Below are 19,415 nucleotides of genomic sequence, written 5' to 3' on the forward strand. Positions count from 1 at the left end.
ACATGGTATCAAAGCATGAATTTTTTAATTCATAAAACAATTTTTCAAAATTTTTTTTCAGTTTTTTTTTAATTAATAAGATATTTTCACACGTCTTCTTTGAAAAAAAATATATATACGAAGGCTTCTGTGTTTTGTTTCTAAAAATCGTGAAGGGCATTTTTTGCAGTTTTTTTTCTAAAAAATCGTGAAGGGCATTTTTTGCAGTTTTTTTTCTGGTTGCATTGTGATTGTTTTTCGGCAGAATCGTTAAGTTCTTTCATGGGTTTGGTCCTGGCCACGTCAAGGCTCGTGTTTTTCTCAGGCGTCAACGTTTTGTTTGCTGCTGTGCAACGAGAAGTTGTCTCTGTGTTTTTGGCTGCGAGGTGTTGTCTCTCTCTGTAAACCTTGCACATCTCTTTTCGCGTTGGCTCTACGCACCTGTTCATGAGTTTTTTCATGATGGGTTAGATATTTTTCTGCATCGTGTTTTCAACTCGACAACCTGTGCTCTCCGTGTTCTTTCTGTAACCCGCATCAGCTACCTGCGATGGACTGGAATTTGTGTTTTCTCTACGACGGGATTCTGTATTTTCTGCACGATTTGTCTATAAATCATGGGCTTCAAACTCGGCTAGGGTTTTTGACCCATTTTTCTCAGTTCTTGGCATCGTTTTTTTGCTTTTCGTAGGTTCTGCTACATACCAGCTAGGGTTTCTTACACCCTAGGTTCTCAGCAACTTTCCTGCAACAATTTTTTTGACTGATTTGTTGGCATAAAAATCAAGGATATTTTCTGCAATTATCTCTATGCCTCAATATTCGTGTCCAGGTGTTGAGTCTATTTTTTTGCCTTGAGATCCGTGTTGGTTATTTCTTTGATCTAATTTTAAATTAGAAGCTTCTACCTCTTTTTTTGTGCCTCACAAGGTTGACTTACTTTGACCTGGAGTTCAAGAGCTGCAGCTACAACACGTGGAAACAACACATGTTGACAATATTTGAGTATCGGTGCCTTGACCAGATTGTTTTGGGTAAGATTGCTCATCCTTCAGTGGTGGGAAAAGACTTGGACAAGTTCGATGAGAGCAACTAGGAAGCAGTGATGCTCACCAAATTATCATTCGTCGATGATCAGCTACCTCAAGTGCCATCCGACAAGACAACTATAGAGATCTGGACTCATGTGAAAGATCTCCATGAAACCTAAGATAAAAGCTGAGCATTATTTCTAAAGAACATGTTGTTCTCCATCATGATGGATGAGAAGATGTCTCTGCAGGAGCATCTTACGAAGATAAAGGACATCCGTGATCAGCTAGAGGCGATTGGTCATTTAATGGAGAAGGAAGATATGGTGGTCATAACTTTGAAGAGCCTACAAAAATCTTAAGAACATTTTATTGAGACACTCAACATTACTTCAATGTAATGTCCCTTGTCAAATTTGCCTAAGACTTTCAATTTATGTTGTCCAACATTTCATCAAACACTTGGCATGCAGTCTCTTTTCAACATATAGTTGATCCTACTTTTGATTTCTTCCTCATAAGTTGACCAAATGCATGAAATAAAGACAACTTCTAGACTGAAATGTTTGCAGCAGATAGAAGGTGCTAACAGCAATTGATCAGCTTCTAAAGATTGTGCCTCCAACAATTTGAAAATAGCTCTTCAAACCCCTTTGAATTTCTGTAAATTAACTCTTCTAAAATGCATTAGTACTGTAGTGTTTACTATTCACGGGTACTATAGCGATTTACTATTCATAGGTACTGTAGCGATTTACTATTCATGCCACCTTCAATCTGCATCAGAGCTTCTTATTTGAACCAAAACTTCTACCATTAAGTGCAGCAGCAAACTCCGAAGATGAGTTCACCTCTCATGGAAAGTTGGGGTTTCGTCCAACCTTCAAATTCCAAGGGATTTTGTCCTTAGAACAATCCAGTCACTGATTTCCAACAACAATGGAGAAATAGCTTCAATGAAATAATCTCATAACATCCTCTTGAAGGAAGACAAGGTTTGTTTATAAAGACTCTTCAAACTCCAAATCAATCTCCACACTCAATGTGAGATAAATCCTCCTTTACTTTTAATTCCTCCTTAAGGCCCGCTTTCCCATAAAAGACATTAATAACATTTAAAATGTTATTTCATTAAGACTTAGGGAAAACATTTAATATTTCATTAAGATTTGCATTCATAATTAATTCCTCAACTGGCCCCCTTTTCATGATGAATTGACCCTCAAGTTATAACATTAAGTTATAACTTATATTATCACCTTTTAATAAATAATTATCATTTAGGCCAATTAAACATTAATAACTTCTCAAATATTCATTACTTTTCAATCCCGTCTGAACCAGAGGGTCAATAACTGCATGCATTGCGCATCTAACTGCCTTCCTAAAAATAGTAAGGGTCCCTCTCAATCAACCACTAACTTACTATAAATAGTAAGTGTGTGGAACAAAGTCAAACGAAGGCCAAACTAAACCAAACGAAAAGCAATCCTGAACACTTCTAACCTCCGGAATGGAAATAAGCCTCCCGCACTGCCAACTGGGACCCTCTAACCGTCAGTCTTAGCCTACGAGGGCCAATAATAGGCTAATCCAACCATAAACCATATCATCCCAAAAAGGGGACATTACATTCAACGAATGTTGATCTAAAGTTTCTTGATCTCTGCAACAGGATAGATGGAAACAACAATTTGGAAGCAGTCCTAGTTCATCCTCCACTAAACAAGCATTCACTACCAAAGCCTCAGAAAAGGGCAAAGGCAAGTCCTTCCAATAGAAAAGACAAGGCAAACCTCGGGAGAACCCTAAGAAGAATATTCAATGCAACTATTGTCACAAGTATGCCCATATGAAGAAAGATTGCAAGAAATGACTGGCGTCTAAGCAATCTAAACAAAAAGGGTCTTAGCAAAAGGCCCATGTTGCCACGCATTCTAAACAGGAGTTTGCCTTTTATGCGTTCGTGGCCAAATGCACATCTAATCATGTGAAATCAGCTGCCTGGTACATTGACTCTGGCACCTCTCGACACTTCACACATTGTCGGGATTGGTTTACAAAATACACGCCTTTCAAAGATTCAATGATCTTTGGAGGAGGTGAAGAGTATACTGTTGTCGGAAAAGGCAACGTTCAAATCACGTCTCGAGGAAGAAACTTGATATTTCTCAATGTATACTTTGTCGTAGGTATGGAGGTGATTCTGTTGTCAATTGGTCATATCATGTGTCATTCTCCACGGCTGGATGTCATCTTTAGTTGGCACAAGTGCAGCATTGTTGATAGGGAGACTTGCACTACAGTTATTGTTGGCCTTGAGGATCATGGTCTTTATAGACTTATTGATATTGGTGATTCTCAGGAGCACGCCATGCAGCCAAAAATTCTTCCATCAGCAACCTCTAGCATTAGCGATATGGGCACCTGAATGTTCACTATCTCTCTCAATTAGTTTGGGAGGGTCTGATTGTTGGGTTACCTGAGATTCAGACTCAAAATCATGGAGTTTCTGGAGCTTGTCAGGCTGGAAAGCAACATCGGACTTTGTTTTCAAATGGTGACACTTAGAGAGCATCCAAGGTCTTGCAGTTGGTTCATGCAGATGTTTGTGGACCGATGAACACTCCATCAGTCATTGGCTCCAAGTATTTTCTATTATTTGTCGATGATTTTAGTAGAAGAATGTGGGTGTATTTTCTTAAAAACAAATCAGAGGTGTTTAGCATGTTTCAGAAGTTTAAGGCCTTAGCAGAAAAAGAGTTAGGCTGTCAAATAGTCACTCTTAGGTCAGACAATGGGGGGGATTTTGTTCTTCTAATTTCTCCAACTTCTATGCGACACATGGAATTAAGCATCAGCTTACCACACCTTACCCCTATTGGCAATTCGTGTTCACATTGGACACATAAAATAATTATCTGTAAGGTTTGTTATAGTTTGTTAAATAGGTTAGTATATCAGAGGTACAAATGTGTTGAGTTGTTAAAACAACTCAATATATTTGGGTAAACTTTGTTATCTGTAAGGTTTGTTATAGTTTGTTAAATAGGTTAGTATATCAGAGGTACAAATGTGTTGAGTTGTTAAAACAACTCAATGGGTAAACTTTGTTATGAGAATTTCCTATAATGTAGGAGACTAGACTCCTATATAATTATGATGTATTTATTTGATTAAAAAGAGGTGAAGCATGTATTGTTTTGCATTGAATTATTTGCAGCTTCTCTGCCCATATTTCTGATAACCCCCCTAAGCAAAATGGTGTTGTTGAGCAGAGAAACCACACAATCACCAAGATAGCCTGATCTATGTTGGAGCATATAAATGCTCCAAAGAAATTTTGGGCTGAAGCAGTTTACACTGCAGTCTATCTTTTGAATCAAACTCCCACACAGGCCATGAAGAAGATGACCCCAGAGGAAACTTCCTCTGGAAGGAAGCCCAAAATCAGTCATTTGAAGGTCTTTGGCTCTACTGCTTATGTTTGGATTCCAAATGCCAAGCACACAAAATTGGATTCCAAGAGCTAAAAACTCACGTTCACAGGCTACAATGATAACCACAAAGCTTATCGGCTAATTAATGTAGACATCGATTGTCTCATATTCAGTCGTGATGTTGTATTTGATGAAGAATGAGGGCCCTTTCAGCTCTCTTCTCCCATTTTGCGTCTTGAGGATCAACCTCTGAAGGCTAAGGATTTGGGTGTTCATCTTCCCTTAGGTCCACCTGATGGGAGGGTTTCAGACGACTTTGACTCTGAAGTTGTAGAGTCTCCCAGGTATGACATTGTACCACCCGACTTTCCCTAGGATCCGCTTCCAAATGACTTTGTTCCAAGCACCCCAGATGATGTTGATACTCTTGACTTGGATGTAGGTGCTTCTAATCTTCGGCCCAAGTGGTGGGCCAAGAGCATTGGTGATCTTCGTGATGATGAACTTATTAAGCGTAAGATCAGCCAAACGCAAGAGCAAGCAAAAGAACACAATTAACTTTTCTCTTACAGCCAACATTCATAGTGTTTAGGAGCCTCAGACATATTCAGAGGCTAAAGGAATACCAGAGTGGGAACAGGCTATTGAAGTTGAACACCATAGTCTTCTAAAGAACAAAACTTGGGTCTTGTCCAATCTTCCACCTAGGAAGAAACGCATTGGCTTCAAATGGGTGTATAAAGTCAAGTATAAGGTTGATGGAACCCTTGATAAGTACAAGGCTCGCTTAGTAGCTAAAGGGTTCTCACAAAAAGAGGGCATCGACTATGAGGAGACATTTACTCCCATAGACAAATGAGCAACATTTAGCTTGTCCTTGCTATTTCAGCCCAGTTTTAATTGGAAAGTCCATCAAATGGATGACAAGAGTGCATTCATCAATGGTGAGTTGCAGGAAGAAGTCTATATGATGCAACCTCCAGGTTTTAAGGTTGTCGGTAAAGAACACCAAGTATGCAGACTGGTGAAAGCACTATATGGCCTCAAATAGATTCCTCAAGCATGGTACATAAAAATTGATAAGTACTTAGTTGATCAAGGCTTTCAGAGGAGTCCTTTTGCTCCCAATTTGTATGTCAAGAATACTAGTGGTGCAACACATTTGATCAAAAAGATCAAAAAGATCAAAAAGAATTTGTGCCAGTCATTTGGGACTTCTGCATTATTGTCTCGGTGTAGAAGTTTGGCAAACAGATGGCCACATTTTTATTTTTCGGTCAAAGTATGTCAAGAATCTACTAGATACGTTTCAGATGCACAATTGCAAACTTGCATCTGCACCTATGGAGAAAGGGCTGAAACTATCAACCAAATCGAATTCACCTATGGTGAATGAATTAGCATTCAGGCAACTAGTGGGCAGCCTCATCTATCTCACTGCCACTAGGCCTGACCTCAATTATGTTGTGAGCTAAATATCTTGCTTCATGACAACCCCTAAAGTTGAGCATTGGGTTGCAGCGAAGCGTGTGCTGAGATATGTGAAGGGCACTCCTAACTTTGGCATTTTGTACAACGGAAACAAAGATCCTAGGCTCATTGGTTTTATAGACTCAAATTGGGCAAGTTCTATTGATGACAAAAAGTCTACTTCTTGATATGTTTTCAGTTTGGGAACAGGTGTAGTCACATGGACCAGCAAGAAGCATCAGGCAGTAGCTCTTTCCTCGACCGAAGTAGAATATTGAGGAACTGTTAACGCAGCTTGTAAGGTAGTTTGGCTTCGAAGGATGCTTTTTGACATGCAAATGTCTCAAGCAGGTCCTTCTCCCTTATACTGTGACAATCAAGGGGTGCTGAAACTTGCCAAAAATCCAGTCTTCCATGAGCAGACCAAACATGTTGAGCTTCATTGTCATTTCACCCGAAAGCTTATCGAAGATGGATCAATAATGTTGCCGTATGTTCCAACTGAGGACCAAACTGCAAATATCCTCACCAAGTCTCTGAGCCTGAAGAAGTTTGCAAAATTTAGGGGGCACCTTGGTGTAGTTGATAGAATGACCATTAAGGGAGGGTATTAAAGTATTTTATTAGTCATTAATGATCATTTAGTGTAATATTAGTTTATTTTAGTTAATTTTCGTGAGTCTAGATTCTTTCTATTTCTGCAAACTATTTACGATAGTTTCTTATGGAAACACCCTCTTGTAATTGCCTATATGCACTTCGTTATTGAATCGATCAATTATGCAATTACCATTACATTTAGGACATTCCCAATCAGGGGGCAGCAACCAGCCAAGGAGACTCATCAAGAGCTGCAATGTCTCAGCACAAATGTCATGGCAATTGACACTCCGAAAGAACACAAGTGTCTCTTCCATACTAAGTGTAGGGTTAACAAACACCTAGCCCATGTCACTGTTGATAGTGGCAACCAAAAGAACATCGTGCAAGACAAAATCAAGTCCCTAGGTCATTCCATTGAAGCACATTGAAGACCATGCTCTTTGGGATGGTTCCAACAAGGACGTTCAAGTAAAATGCCAATGTACTTTCAAGTATGTGGTTGAATCCATGCAAGACATGATCACTTGTGATGCCACACTATTGGAAGTTTGCAACATAATACTTGGGAAGCCATAAGTGTATGACAAAAATAGCGTCTATCAAGTTAAGCCACAATGGTGCACAGTTCATGTTAGCAACTACTACTTTAATCTTCACAAGTCCTCGCTGAAGGCCATGATAGCTTTTAACTTTGCCAAACAATACCCACACATTGAATTTTGTGCTTTCTCGTCATCCATCTAAAGGCACACACATTGGCAACACACATACACTATCGCAGCAACAACTCAACACAATACTACAATAGTATGGAGATGTCTTAGAAGAGCACAAAAACCTTCCTATACATTACAAGATGCAACATAGGATTGACTTAGTTTCGAATCACCTCTTCTAAATAGCCCATTGTACTACAAATTTGTTTGGAAGAATGATGAAGTTCCGCACCAAATTCAAGAGCTAAATTGATTAGGACAAATCAAATATGGCTCTTCTATGTGTAGCGACCCAATAGTCCTTGCACCAAAGAAAGATGGACATGGTACTTTTGCATTGGCTATTGCACACTCAACAAGATCATAGTTAAAAATAGGTATCCCCTACTGCACATCAACAACATTCTAAACCAACTGTAGTGTGCAATACTTCACTAAGATCGACAACAAGTCAAGATATCATCAAGTACAAGCTCATCCAAGAGATATTTGGAAGACAACATTTGAAATCAAAGAGGAACTATACAAAAGAATTGTTATGCCTTTCAATCTAAACACTGCACCAACAACATCATTAATGTATCCAGCATATTGAACAATGAATTGTCTCTCTCACAAATGAAAAGAGAAGTTATATAAGCACCCCATTACAAAGCAACGGCCTAGATTGATCTAAGATCAACGGTCAAGATTAAAACATTAAACTCGAATTAAAGCAAGCTACAATAGTTATCCAAAACGGACCAATGATAAATAAACTATTAAATCCAGCTTTCTTCTAGAAGTGGGCATCCTTTCTCCTTTTCTTTGGCAGCAAATTCAATGAACCTGGTCACTATGGGGTTGAGCTCTTCCATTGGAACACTTCGCAAAATGTCAATCTTGTATTCCATCAGGTCCATCTCATGTTCACATGTGGCAAAAGTGGCTATCCAATCTATTTCCAGTTTTTGAAAACCATCCTCAATAGACAGAAATGAATATGCCTTGCTAAAATGTTGCTTCTAGATTGGATTTGTAGAAGTAAAGAAGTTGCCCTGAACTTTGGCCTTCAGGTTCTCTACATCCAATTCCCTGTCTCGGACTATTTCTTGCTCAAGCACATCAAAGACTATGATGAAGACCTTGTCTTGGACAGATTTGATTGTTTCTTCTATTCTAGCACCATCAATCTTCATCTTCTCCAAGACTTCTCCTCTAGCCACCAAGGCATGATACCATGTGCTAAAGTCATATGATGTTTCGGCGTCAATAACATTTCCATAGACTAAGTCTTGTTTAGGGATTCCTTTCAGCACCTTTAAACATGGAATTGTCCTTTCTTGAACAATTTGAAAATCTTCCCAAACCTCAACTATGCTCTGGATTCTGTATATAAATGAAGAGATTTGACCACAGACCTGTGCCAATTCTTCCATGAATTTGATGGCCTTATTTGCAACTTTTGTAATCCATTCCTTGGCTCCTTGGGCTGCCATCTTCATTCCTTCAAAGCTCTCAGTTGATTCTTGTGGAAGAGCTAAAGGTGGAGTGACGGCTACCTCTTCTCTTTCGATAGGATTTACCAAATGTTGGATATAATCCTTTAATTGTTCATTCTCCACTTGGAGTTTGTTCTTCTTTTCTTCCTCTTCCCTTAGCCTTTCCTTGATGGCCTTGATTGAGTCATCTCCATCTAACTCCTGAACTTCTTGTTCCTTTGTAGCAAGACCTAAGTTCATAGTCATTAGCTCGTAATCTTCAGGAGTGATGTCCTCTTTTGTTTTGTCAACTTTTGGAATGGCCACCTATATTGAACGAGATCTTGTGCCATCTTTATGGATTAAGGAATATTTCTTTGCCTTCTTTTCTACAGGGTGATTCAATCAAGCTAAGAATTCTGCTAAATCGTCCACTAGTTGGACTTCTACAATAGCTATCTTTTTCATTCTTTGTAGTAACCAATCAAGTACTATTGGTTGTTCAATGCCATCATCTTCTTCTTTTACTTCATTTCCTTCACTTCCTTCAATTCCCCTGAGTGTAAAAATCATTCCTTCCTAAAAATCTCCTTCCAAGATGTCAGCTTCAATATTCTCCAATTCCTCATCCATTACTGTCATTGGATTATTAGGGCCATCAGGAACAATTTGCTGTTGAACTAGTTCTTCATTTGGTTCTTCACAAATTCGAGGAGGAATTTCCATCTCAATTTGTAAATCATCATCAACTGGAGCTTTGTTCCTACTTGTGGATGAGCCAATTTCTTCAACCAAAGAAGTGTTCGTAGAGGAAGATGCATTATTTCTTCTCAATTTCTTGTGTATAATCTCTTCATTATAAGTTCTCTTTCTTCTTGGTCTTAATGAACACTCTATTGTATCTCTCCTCCTAGAATTTCCGTTTTCTAGTTTCTTAGCACCATGAGTCACTTCATTCTCATCGAAAGAACAAGAATCCATGCTTCCAATTAAATCATAGGTGAAGGCAATATTCTTCTCCCTCACATTGTGAATTTACTAATCCACCCACCATCTAGTGAATTTCACGATTGGCCTCATTAATGTATCCAAATCTGAAAGCTCAAGTCCAAACCAATCTGTTGCAGAAAGAGGTTTATCTTTTTCTTCTTCATAGCTTCTTAGCACCGTGAGTCACTTCATTCTCATCGAAAGAACAAGAATCCATGCTTCCAATTAAATCATAGGTGAAGGCAATATTCTTCTCCCTCACATTGTGAATTTACTAATCCACCCACCATCTAGTGAATTTCACGATTGGCCTCATTAATGTATCCAAATCTGAAAGCTCAAGTCCAAACCAATCTGTTGCAGAAAGAGGTTTATCTTTTTCTTCTTCATAGCATGGCTGGGTGAAATTTCCATCATCCTCCAGTTGATCTAGTATGGGGAAAAGTTCAATTGTTCTGATCATACTTACTAATATCTTGGACCACATTCTCCTTATTTCATACTCATCAACCGCATTGGCCCAGAAATCCTCAAGATCAACTCTATGTTTATACTTCTTTTTATTTACCATCCCAATATGGTGATGGGGATCAAAGTTGGACCTCAATCGATATAAGGAGAATGGGTACCATTGCATTTCCACATTTGCCTTATCAATTACCTGTGTTGATGGACATGATTCTAACATCTTTCCAACAAAAAGGGGAAAAGAAATTCCAACCTTTTTCTTGCCTCTTTGGATTTTATCATGTGTCCAATTGTCTTATGACCTCTAGTAGTACCATTTTATTTGTAGGATATCTTGGAAGTTTGTATGGGCATCTTGTAAATCCTTGGACCATCAAATATGTGAATATGAGGAATTGAATGTACCAATATCCAAACCTGCTTAGCAAATTTTTGGCCTCTTGTGTCAATCGTTGATGAGTGCCTCCTTGAAACATCCTGGTGATGTACATTAGGAACGCATCATTGACTCTTTTGAAATGGGATTTCTCCTGTATATGCAATTGCAGATAGCAATCATATGCTTTGAATCGACCATCCTTGTTTCCCACAATCCTTTGCAAATCAATCCCTTATATCTATAACATCTTGCCAGCATGTAAATGACGTAAGAACTCATGTACAAAGACTTTGTGTGCTCCATGCTTCTCAGCTGCTCATCTATGCTATCACTGATTATTTTTGCCCAATTTATCATCTTGACACCAGAAGTGACCTCATCAATGAAGGAGAACATCCAAGGCTCGAATAGGGAGGCTTGAGGACTTCTTGTGACTCTGCTAGCAATAGGATGAGGTCTACATACTGTTCTATGAAATCTGTCTTTAAAAGTTTCTTACGCAATTTGGTATGATGACCCCTTGGCTTTTGCAACCATTGCTTGTTGATCATTTCAGCTCAAGAGGCAAGTTCTAGCATCTGCTTCAAAAATTCTTAAGGTTTCCTCTTTGGTCTTGTATATGGTGGAAGGCTAATCTGGAATGTCGAATGCTTCTTTGATGGCCATTTCTCCAAGGCAAGCCAGCACTCTACCATCAAGTGCCACAACTTGTCTCTCTTGGATGTTGTAATGTCTGGCACATTCTACTATCAGCTCGTTGCATTGCATAGCTAGAGGAAATCCGTTGCTTGAACAATTCCATTTCTCATCATCTTGTGTGCTAATGGTGAAGGAAAGCAATCATTGAGCCCATACATTCTTTTCTTGAAATCATCGAGGTTAACATGGCCAAGGTCAATATCTCCAACCTTCTTCCATTTTGTCACAATTCTGGACTCTTGTTGTGGTCCTTTGTTATTGAACTTCATCTGTCTTTTTGGAAATCCCTCCCTGAGTTGACATCCACCACCTGAAAACATGAAAAATCTCTAAGATAGAAAAAGAATAAGGGGTCCCTCCCTGAGTTGACATCCACCACCTGAAAACATGAAAAATCTAAGTTAGAAAAAGAACAAGGGGGTTTGATGCTTGTTTGAAGGAATTTCGAAGGATAATTCTCATTTAACTTATGAAATTCTAGAAATCAGACTTAGTGAAATTTTGGAAATTGTGAAATCAAGTCTGATTATGAAATAGTAACTAAAAATCAGACTTAGTGAAATTTTGGAAATTGAAATTAAATCTGATAATGAAATTTTCTTGCTTTCAAATCTGCATAAAGCGTAAAAAGCAACATGATCCTAGATAAAATTTGAAAATTCTTGAAGTCTGAAAGAAATCGAAATTCTGAAAATCAGCCCTCAATCCTTTTTGCAAACCTGAGAATTTTGATGAAATTGCTTTAAGGAATCACCTTCAACTTTGTCTCCAAATGTAGATGTTGGCCTGAATTCTCCTAGAAATTGTCTTGCACCTACAATTTACTTTGAAATTTGCCTTGAAGTTTGAAAGAAATTATCTCCTAAGCTTCAACTTTCAACCTTAAGAAGTGATTTGTGAGTTGAATGAAATGCCAATGCTCATATTTATAGAGAAGTTGAACTCTTGCTTTGTCTTATTTTTTTGTTTTTGTGTTTTATTGGAAACGAATCCGGTCTTATTTTGAACACCAAATCGAACCTTCCCATTCTTTCTTTTGTGCTTTTATGAAATTCCTCCATGCAAAGGGCGGACTTCACTTGGAATCCGGAATTTCTTCTATGTCTAGGGCAGACTTCACTTGGAATCAGGAATTTTTTCCATGTCTAGGGCGGACTTCACTTGGAATCAGGAATTTCTTCCATATTCAGCCATTTCCTTGTGACCTTCCATGAACATTCCTGACAATGAACACTTCCTCTAACTTAGAAAATACCCATGATCCCAAAAAAAGCAAAAAAGCAACTTTCTATTTTTAGAAAAAAGCAAAACAAAAAAGCAAGTTCCTGGATTGGCTCCAAAATGCAAAAAATAAAACTTTTTGAAAAAGAAAAAAGTAGAAAAAAAAACAATTTTCCTAAAAAATAGGAAGTTGTCAAAATTGATCCCGAAAATTTGCGTTTTTAATCCTTCGACCTATCTGAGCACATCTATAACATCAAAACGCTCTTTTGATCATTCTTTTCCTTTATTGATTTGATGACTCCTCCAAATTTTGGAAAACTTGACTCATTTGTGAAGGCAAGAGACTGGAGACAAAACCCAAGACGCCAAAACACTACCCTAAAAAGCGAAAACAAGGGGGGTCCCCATTTGCAATGGGGCGATGTGTGATTATGTCACAACAGAACCCAAGGCTTGTTAGCACGTTTTTTGCCAATCCTTGTGAGAATGATTGGATACACAACTAGATCAATCAACCACCTTTAGTCTGAAACTAGACAGCCAAATGGCAATGGCCAATCGCAAACTTTTGCATCTTCTGAATATCTAAAATTACACACATCACACTTGGGATGACAACCTACTCTACACCAATATGCCTAAAAGAGATCCCTACATAGTTCTACAAGGCATAGTCCTTTCTAAATGTCTTGGGTTTTGGCTTGTGGCAGCCTTGAATATATCCTGTTGCACACCATCTCAAGTAGACTCATGCACATAGGAACAAGAAGCAGATAAAGCATCAATGTTATTGCAACACATTTAGAGTGTCCACGAACAAGTTCAATAGATTCTCTCGTGCCAACAATAAAAATAAAAAGAATGCCATGATAAATATTATGCCCCTTACTCATTCAAGGTTGGTGACAAAGTCTAGTTGTATCTTCAAAAGGAGTGCTACAAGGGTTCACATAGGAAGATAAAGCTGCTGCATGATGCTCCATATGCCATCTTGCATGCAGCTGATGAGAATGTTTTGTTCTCAATCTCCCACAATAATTGGGTTTGTATTCAATATTAATTGCGGAATCCTTAACCCATATTTTCCTCCTCATCTCAAGCCAGCATCAACCCGACATCCTCCAAACTTGGATCCTAGGCAACTGCACACAATTGTCTGAGATGAGATCATACAAATGGTCGCAACACACACCCTCCAAGGTTCACATTATCTATTCAAAGTGGCTAAGGGGAGGCAGTATACAGATCAAGCAAAGTGGTACAATCTTCGATAATTTCATGTTCAATTTGCATAACTTTGGAGCCCATCACTTCTCAAGAAAGGGCAAATGATCAAAGCACAGTCCTACAAGCCTCATAGAAACTTGTGCAAATTTTTATAGTCCTTTTAATCTATGTGCAAGCCTCATAGAAGTCCTTTGGGTCAATGCACAAGCTTCAATAACACCTTATGCCAACATGTAAGTCTATTCAACACTCTACACTAGCGTGCAAACCTCAGCGTCAACATTCACCATGCATAACTCAACCCCTTTTGGGACACCACCTAACAATCACCACACAATCAACAGTTCTACACACATGGCAACCACATAGCTTTCTCCTTCAAACTATGGGATTGAAACGGCAACTATCAAGAACTCAACTGTCAAACAATTTGGAGCATGAACCAATTCATCTTCTCATTTTATTTCGTAAGACATTCGATCCTTCATGTTGGGGTATGGATAGATGAATAGTCTAGACAAGCCAGTCTGATGTGGTTGCCCCCTTTACGTCGCAAGAAATTTCATTCTCTATCTTGATGATATATGTAACATCCATTGTATCCTAATCATTCATCTTTGGAATAGAAGTAGCACATAATTGCTAAAAGCTTTCCACTCAATTCAATTGTATATTGGATAACTGTAATTTTTGTTTTCTGGTGCATAATCTATAATCTTGTCTTTCACATACTTAACATTTTCTCCTAGACCTCTTGGCATCCAAATCACTTGGTCCCTAAATTTTTCTCAAAATGATGAGTCTTGAGAGTTTGAGATTGTTGCTTATATAACTTTAAGTTGATACCAAATAAAGTAACGCCAGCTGCTGAATGTTAATGTAATGTCCCCACTTTGAAATAGAATATAATAATAAATAATAGTAATAAAATTAAAATACAAAAGAATAAAAATTAACTAAATATAATTAAAAGTTGATTATAGTTAATGAATGGTCAAAGAGCATGAAATGATAAGTTGTGACTCCCCCAAATATGAGCTATAAAAGGGAAAAGAGAACTCATTTGAAGGGGGGGTAATTTTGGGAATCAGAAGTGCAGATCTGATTGTGAAAGGTTGTGTCCCTTTCAAAGGGCAGAAATAATGAAGAGTTACACTATTTCAAAGGATGCTAATGATGAAAGGGTGTGTCTCTTGCCAAAGGGCATACATGATGAAGAGGTGTGACCTCTCCCTCACATTGAGATATATAAAGGAAAGGAATCAAAAGCATCCAGTGGGATCACCATCGATCAGATCAGATCAGAACAGTTATTAAGTTGCAGGCAGTAACATCTTTGTTCTTGGTGGTATGCATGGGGATGTGCTTAATATATGAAGCCTGATAATGTTCTTATGCAGAATTTAGTAGTAATATTAATATAGACTGCAATATGTATGACAGTCATACTTTTTTTTCATATGTATTCATTATATATGAGAAGTTAGTATACTCGTAGCCCAATTATTTAATCATTTCTATTGCCCCCCTTATGTGTTGTTAGGGAGAGGTGGAGTAAATCCATCCCAAATTAGGTGAGCCCCACGGGTGGCCTGGACGGATGTTCCTGAAACTTGGGCCCAATTATGGAGGTGGTGTCATCATGCCCTAGACAAGTAAATCCCCATCGAGGGTCGAGGATTAGAAAGGAAGTAAGAATTGGGGCTTGAATATAGCCACTCAATTGTACTATGAATAATAAATATGGTTATCTAGTTTAATAAATTAATTTAAGGCATGATAACATTAAGTAATAGGTGTTGATTATTGGGAAATTGGCAGCCTCCTAGTAGGCAACATTAGTGTTAAACATCCAGCACATTGTTTGTTATTTGAGATTCTGGATGCCCAAAATAACAAAAAAATCTACCAGCTGTAAAAGCGTTGCCAGGCAAACCCCCTTGCCGGATGCACAAAGGTAGCTCTATTGACTTCTCGCATTTAGTAGTGCCATTCTCTGCCCATTGAATCTCATTTCCATCTCCCACTGGTAATTGTGCCCACCATCTCTATGGGGCCACAAGAATAATAGCATCTCAAAGACCACAATTTCTTTTGTATTTGTTAGATAAGAAGAATCCTTAATAAGCATGAGGTTTTCACGGTCCTCGACTGAGTGAATTGCTTATGAGAAAACTGTTTCCGTTTGAATCAATGTTTTGAATGGCATTCAATGTTCTATCATTAGGATGAGGGAAAAAAAAGCTTCCCGCTATAAATCAAGGTAACACAATTTGAACAGTTGGGCGTTGAATAAAAAGAAAAAAGACGGCAGTTGGAATTTGATGTAATTGAGATGAGTTAGAAGGTGAACCTGAAGTAAACACCAGAGGAGATTAAAAATTGCGACGAGCCAAAGTAAGGCGTAGCAGGAGGCCATGATGTATGATGATGATCCGCTTCGCCTTAATTTTTCCAGACTGCTCTTCATTTGCAACACCAGAAACGTGAGAAACGCCACCGAAGGGGCTATCACAGCTATGTCATACCACATCCCGTACCCATACTTAGAATTCCCGTTCACCAACCACTGCATCTTCCAATAATAATAATACTAATTATGTTTATGCCCTCTGCCTCCTTTATCTTCTTTCTCGCTCCTTTATTCAAATTTCACCGCAATTCAACTCGCAACCCTTTCTGATTTCTGTTATCCTGCATTTCCACTCGAGAGAAAACAGATGTCTTTATCAAACTAATCGTCTCCAGCTTCCTCGCATAGTCGAATCGAGAACGCGATTCCGGATTTATAAATGTTGGATGTCTGAAAACAAATTATGTGTGGTGTCGTTTGTACGTCTCTTCGAAAATCAACTTCTTGTCGGGTTATGAATGTCGACTGTATAGGAAAATGTAATATATATTTGCAGAGGATAAAGACACGCAACCTTTACAAAATAAAAATATCTACAGGGATTCTATAGCAGTCTAATTTGCTACTAGATCTATGAAGTTTAAAATTGCATGTGCACGCCCTTTAACCTTTTGTTTTGGGCATGGAGATTCGAGAACTAATTTCATTTGCATGTCATTTCTCTTATGTTTTAGTTGAATTAAATTGTACATTGGTGCATTTTTGTCTCAAAGTTAGTAAGAAAATAAATTTTATTTTATTATTATTTATTTGTATAATCTAGGTTTGATTTTATATCTTAATTACTTATTATTTTAGTTCAAATATATGAGTATAAAATTGATTTAAGTTATTTATATGATCATGGATATAGACTTTTGAAATTTTAAATTTCTTATTTTAAGTTCATGTTTCCTTCTCTCATTAGTTTGTTATGTGTTGATTAAAGTAAAAATCTATTTTAAATTGCACACTCTGATGGTGTATTTAAGGGCTAACTTCAATGACTAATTTCTTTAAGTCAACAAAGATTATCATTGGAGCATTTATATGAGAGCATCATCACAGTATCATGGAGCACTGTCATTGCATGTTTATTTGCAACATCGTCTAGGGCTCATTGTACTCTTGTTTGGTGTACTTGATCATTATTTTAAAACCAGTGAATTGATCATCCTAAGGATTTGACTAAGGAGAACGTGATCCTTATGATTCAGCAAAATCCCAAAAAGTGTTTCTAAACACCACAACCCCTTATTGATATTAAAACATTAGAAAATCAAGACAAGAAAATTCCAATAGTCAAACTTGTACCAATTCATTCTTACAAGTTTAGGGTTAGGTTCACATGTTAGAGCATTTTTAGCTATTAGTTGCTTTTTTACAACTAGTTATGCTTTTTAGGTTAACATAGGAGTGCTTGCTTCTAGTTGTTTTAGTTGTGCATCTAGTTTTGCTATAGTTGAGCTTTTTTAGCTTCTCATGCTTGCACTTTAGTTCTCTTTAATTTAGCTCAATGCTTTATTTATAAGAACCTCATTGTACAATTGTAATTCATTATGTATTATTTTCTTTTGAGTAATATAGCATTCTTTTGTGTAGCTCTCACTTGTGGAAGTTGTTTTGTTTTTTGCTTGATCTTGTAGGTGCTTGTGATGCAAAATTCAACATGGTATCAAAGTGCAAATTTGGTAAACACCTTCTCAAGTTGAAGGTTTATTTTCTCAAAAGCATTGTAGGGTCACATATTTGCTTTTTTGTGCATCTAGAGATGGGACGATTTTATTATCAGCTTTGGAGCAAAATAGGCATCACCATTGTGTCTCCAATATCGGGAAACCCCAAGAATGCTTTTTGTTTCATCAAAATCTAAGCTACTATGTTTTTTAGGCGATTTCACCTATGGCACATTTTTAGAGGCGATTTTTGGAGGTCAACAAAAAATATGGTCATTTTGGGGCAAAATCGATCTCACTATAATGTTTAAAAGGCCGAAAAGCCCTTAAATCCCCTATCGAATTATTGAAATTTGCACTGGTGCAAAAATTGAGCCATTTTTTGTGGGGGCAACTAGTTTTTATGAAGTTATATATGGTTGTATGGATTTGTACAACTGTATGAAGGCACAATAAACAAAGAAAAAAAACAACTAGTAAAATGAAATTCAAAAAAAATATTTGTCGTTTGATAAGATTGCGGGTGCAAAATTTATTGTAGGTTCGTACGGACCTACAAAATGCAATAACCCCTCTACTGACATCAACACTAGCACCCAGTCAAGTCAATCAACACTCTTTGACCGTCTAATCACCTTGCATTTTCAACATCATAATCAACCTACCTAATCAATGCTAATCAACCTACCTAATCAATGCCTGATCAAATTGTCTAGACAAGAGCCCAGTCGATGCCACATCAATAGCTCAATCAACACCACACCAACGATTAGTCAACCCTTTGACTAGTTTGTTTGTTGAAAAAATTGTAAACTTGTGAAGTTTACAAAATTGTGGTTTTAGTCGTAGTGTGTGAGATTAAATTTCTCCTAATTATAAGGGAAGGCTCCCCCTTTTCTTATTACTCTAACTTTTTTAAAACAAAATTCTACTTAAACTAATCCTATTCTAAGTTTGGGTGTTGCACCATCTTCATTCTCTTTCTTCAGAACAAATGGTTTATCCTTTTCTCTCATTTCAAAAAAAGATATTACAAATTGAGAGTAACAATAACCAATAAACTTCTAAGTTATTGAGAAACAACCTAAAGTATATTGGTGAAATTGTAGCGTCCTAAAATTGTGACACTTGCAATTTCGACTGCATTTGGGTCTTCACGATGGTGATGCAACGTTAAACCTGAATGGAGACCCCGAAACTTGTTCATGACATCAAAAACTACATTTTTCAGCACCCTGGCCTGATCCTCCTTGCACCCTGTTGTCCCTGGAGGTGGGACCATGGCGCCCAGCGCCCTGGTCCCTGGCCCTATTTTGGGCCCGGTCTCTTGTGGGACTTCGGGTCTTTAAGTTTGCAAATTGGAAAATAATCTTCCTAGGTCGGCCTAAGGTCGGGAAAATCAGTCTATCAACCCTAATTGGCAAGTATATAAACTACATTTCCTCTCCCATTTTGGTAGATGGAAAAAAGGCGGAAACGATATTCAAGCATTCAAGCATTCAAGCATTCCTTCAAGCAATTGATCATTCTAAGTCTCCATTCAAGGCTAAGTGTTGCATTCAAGACAAGGATTCAACCATTGAAGAGGAGATCACTTACAACACATTACATACTACATACATTACACCTTCGCATGTAAGAATACAAACATTCTTACAACA

At 37.7% G+C, this 19,415-nt stretch overlaps 1 protein-coding gene across 1 annotated transcript in view; it reads right to left on the bottom strand.

Moving 5' to 3' along the window:
- LOC131859424 (protein CANDIDATE G-PROTEIN COUPLED RECEPTOR 2) overlaps positions 1–16,732 on the bottom strand; it is a 55,900-nt gene extending 39,168 nt beyond the window's left edge. The window contains exon 1 of the mRNA XM_059213144.1: positions 16,040–16,732. Within this exon, the coding sequence (XP_059069127.1) occupies positions 16,040–16,261 (222 nt within the window). The 5' untranslated portion in view covers positions 16,262–16,732. The remainder of the gene's footprint in view (positions 1–16,039) is intronic.
- Positions 16,733–19,415: the final 2,683 nt, after the last annotated feature.

This window comes from Cryptomeria japonica, chromosome 10 (genome assembly GCF_030272615.1).
Source record: "Cryptomeria japonica chromosome 10, Sugi_1.0, whole genome shotgun sequence".
Lineage (NCBI taxonomy): Eukaryota > Viridiplantae > Streptophyta > Pinopsida > Cupressales > Cupressaceae > Cryptomeria > Cryptomeria japonica.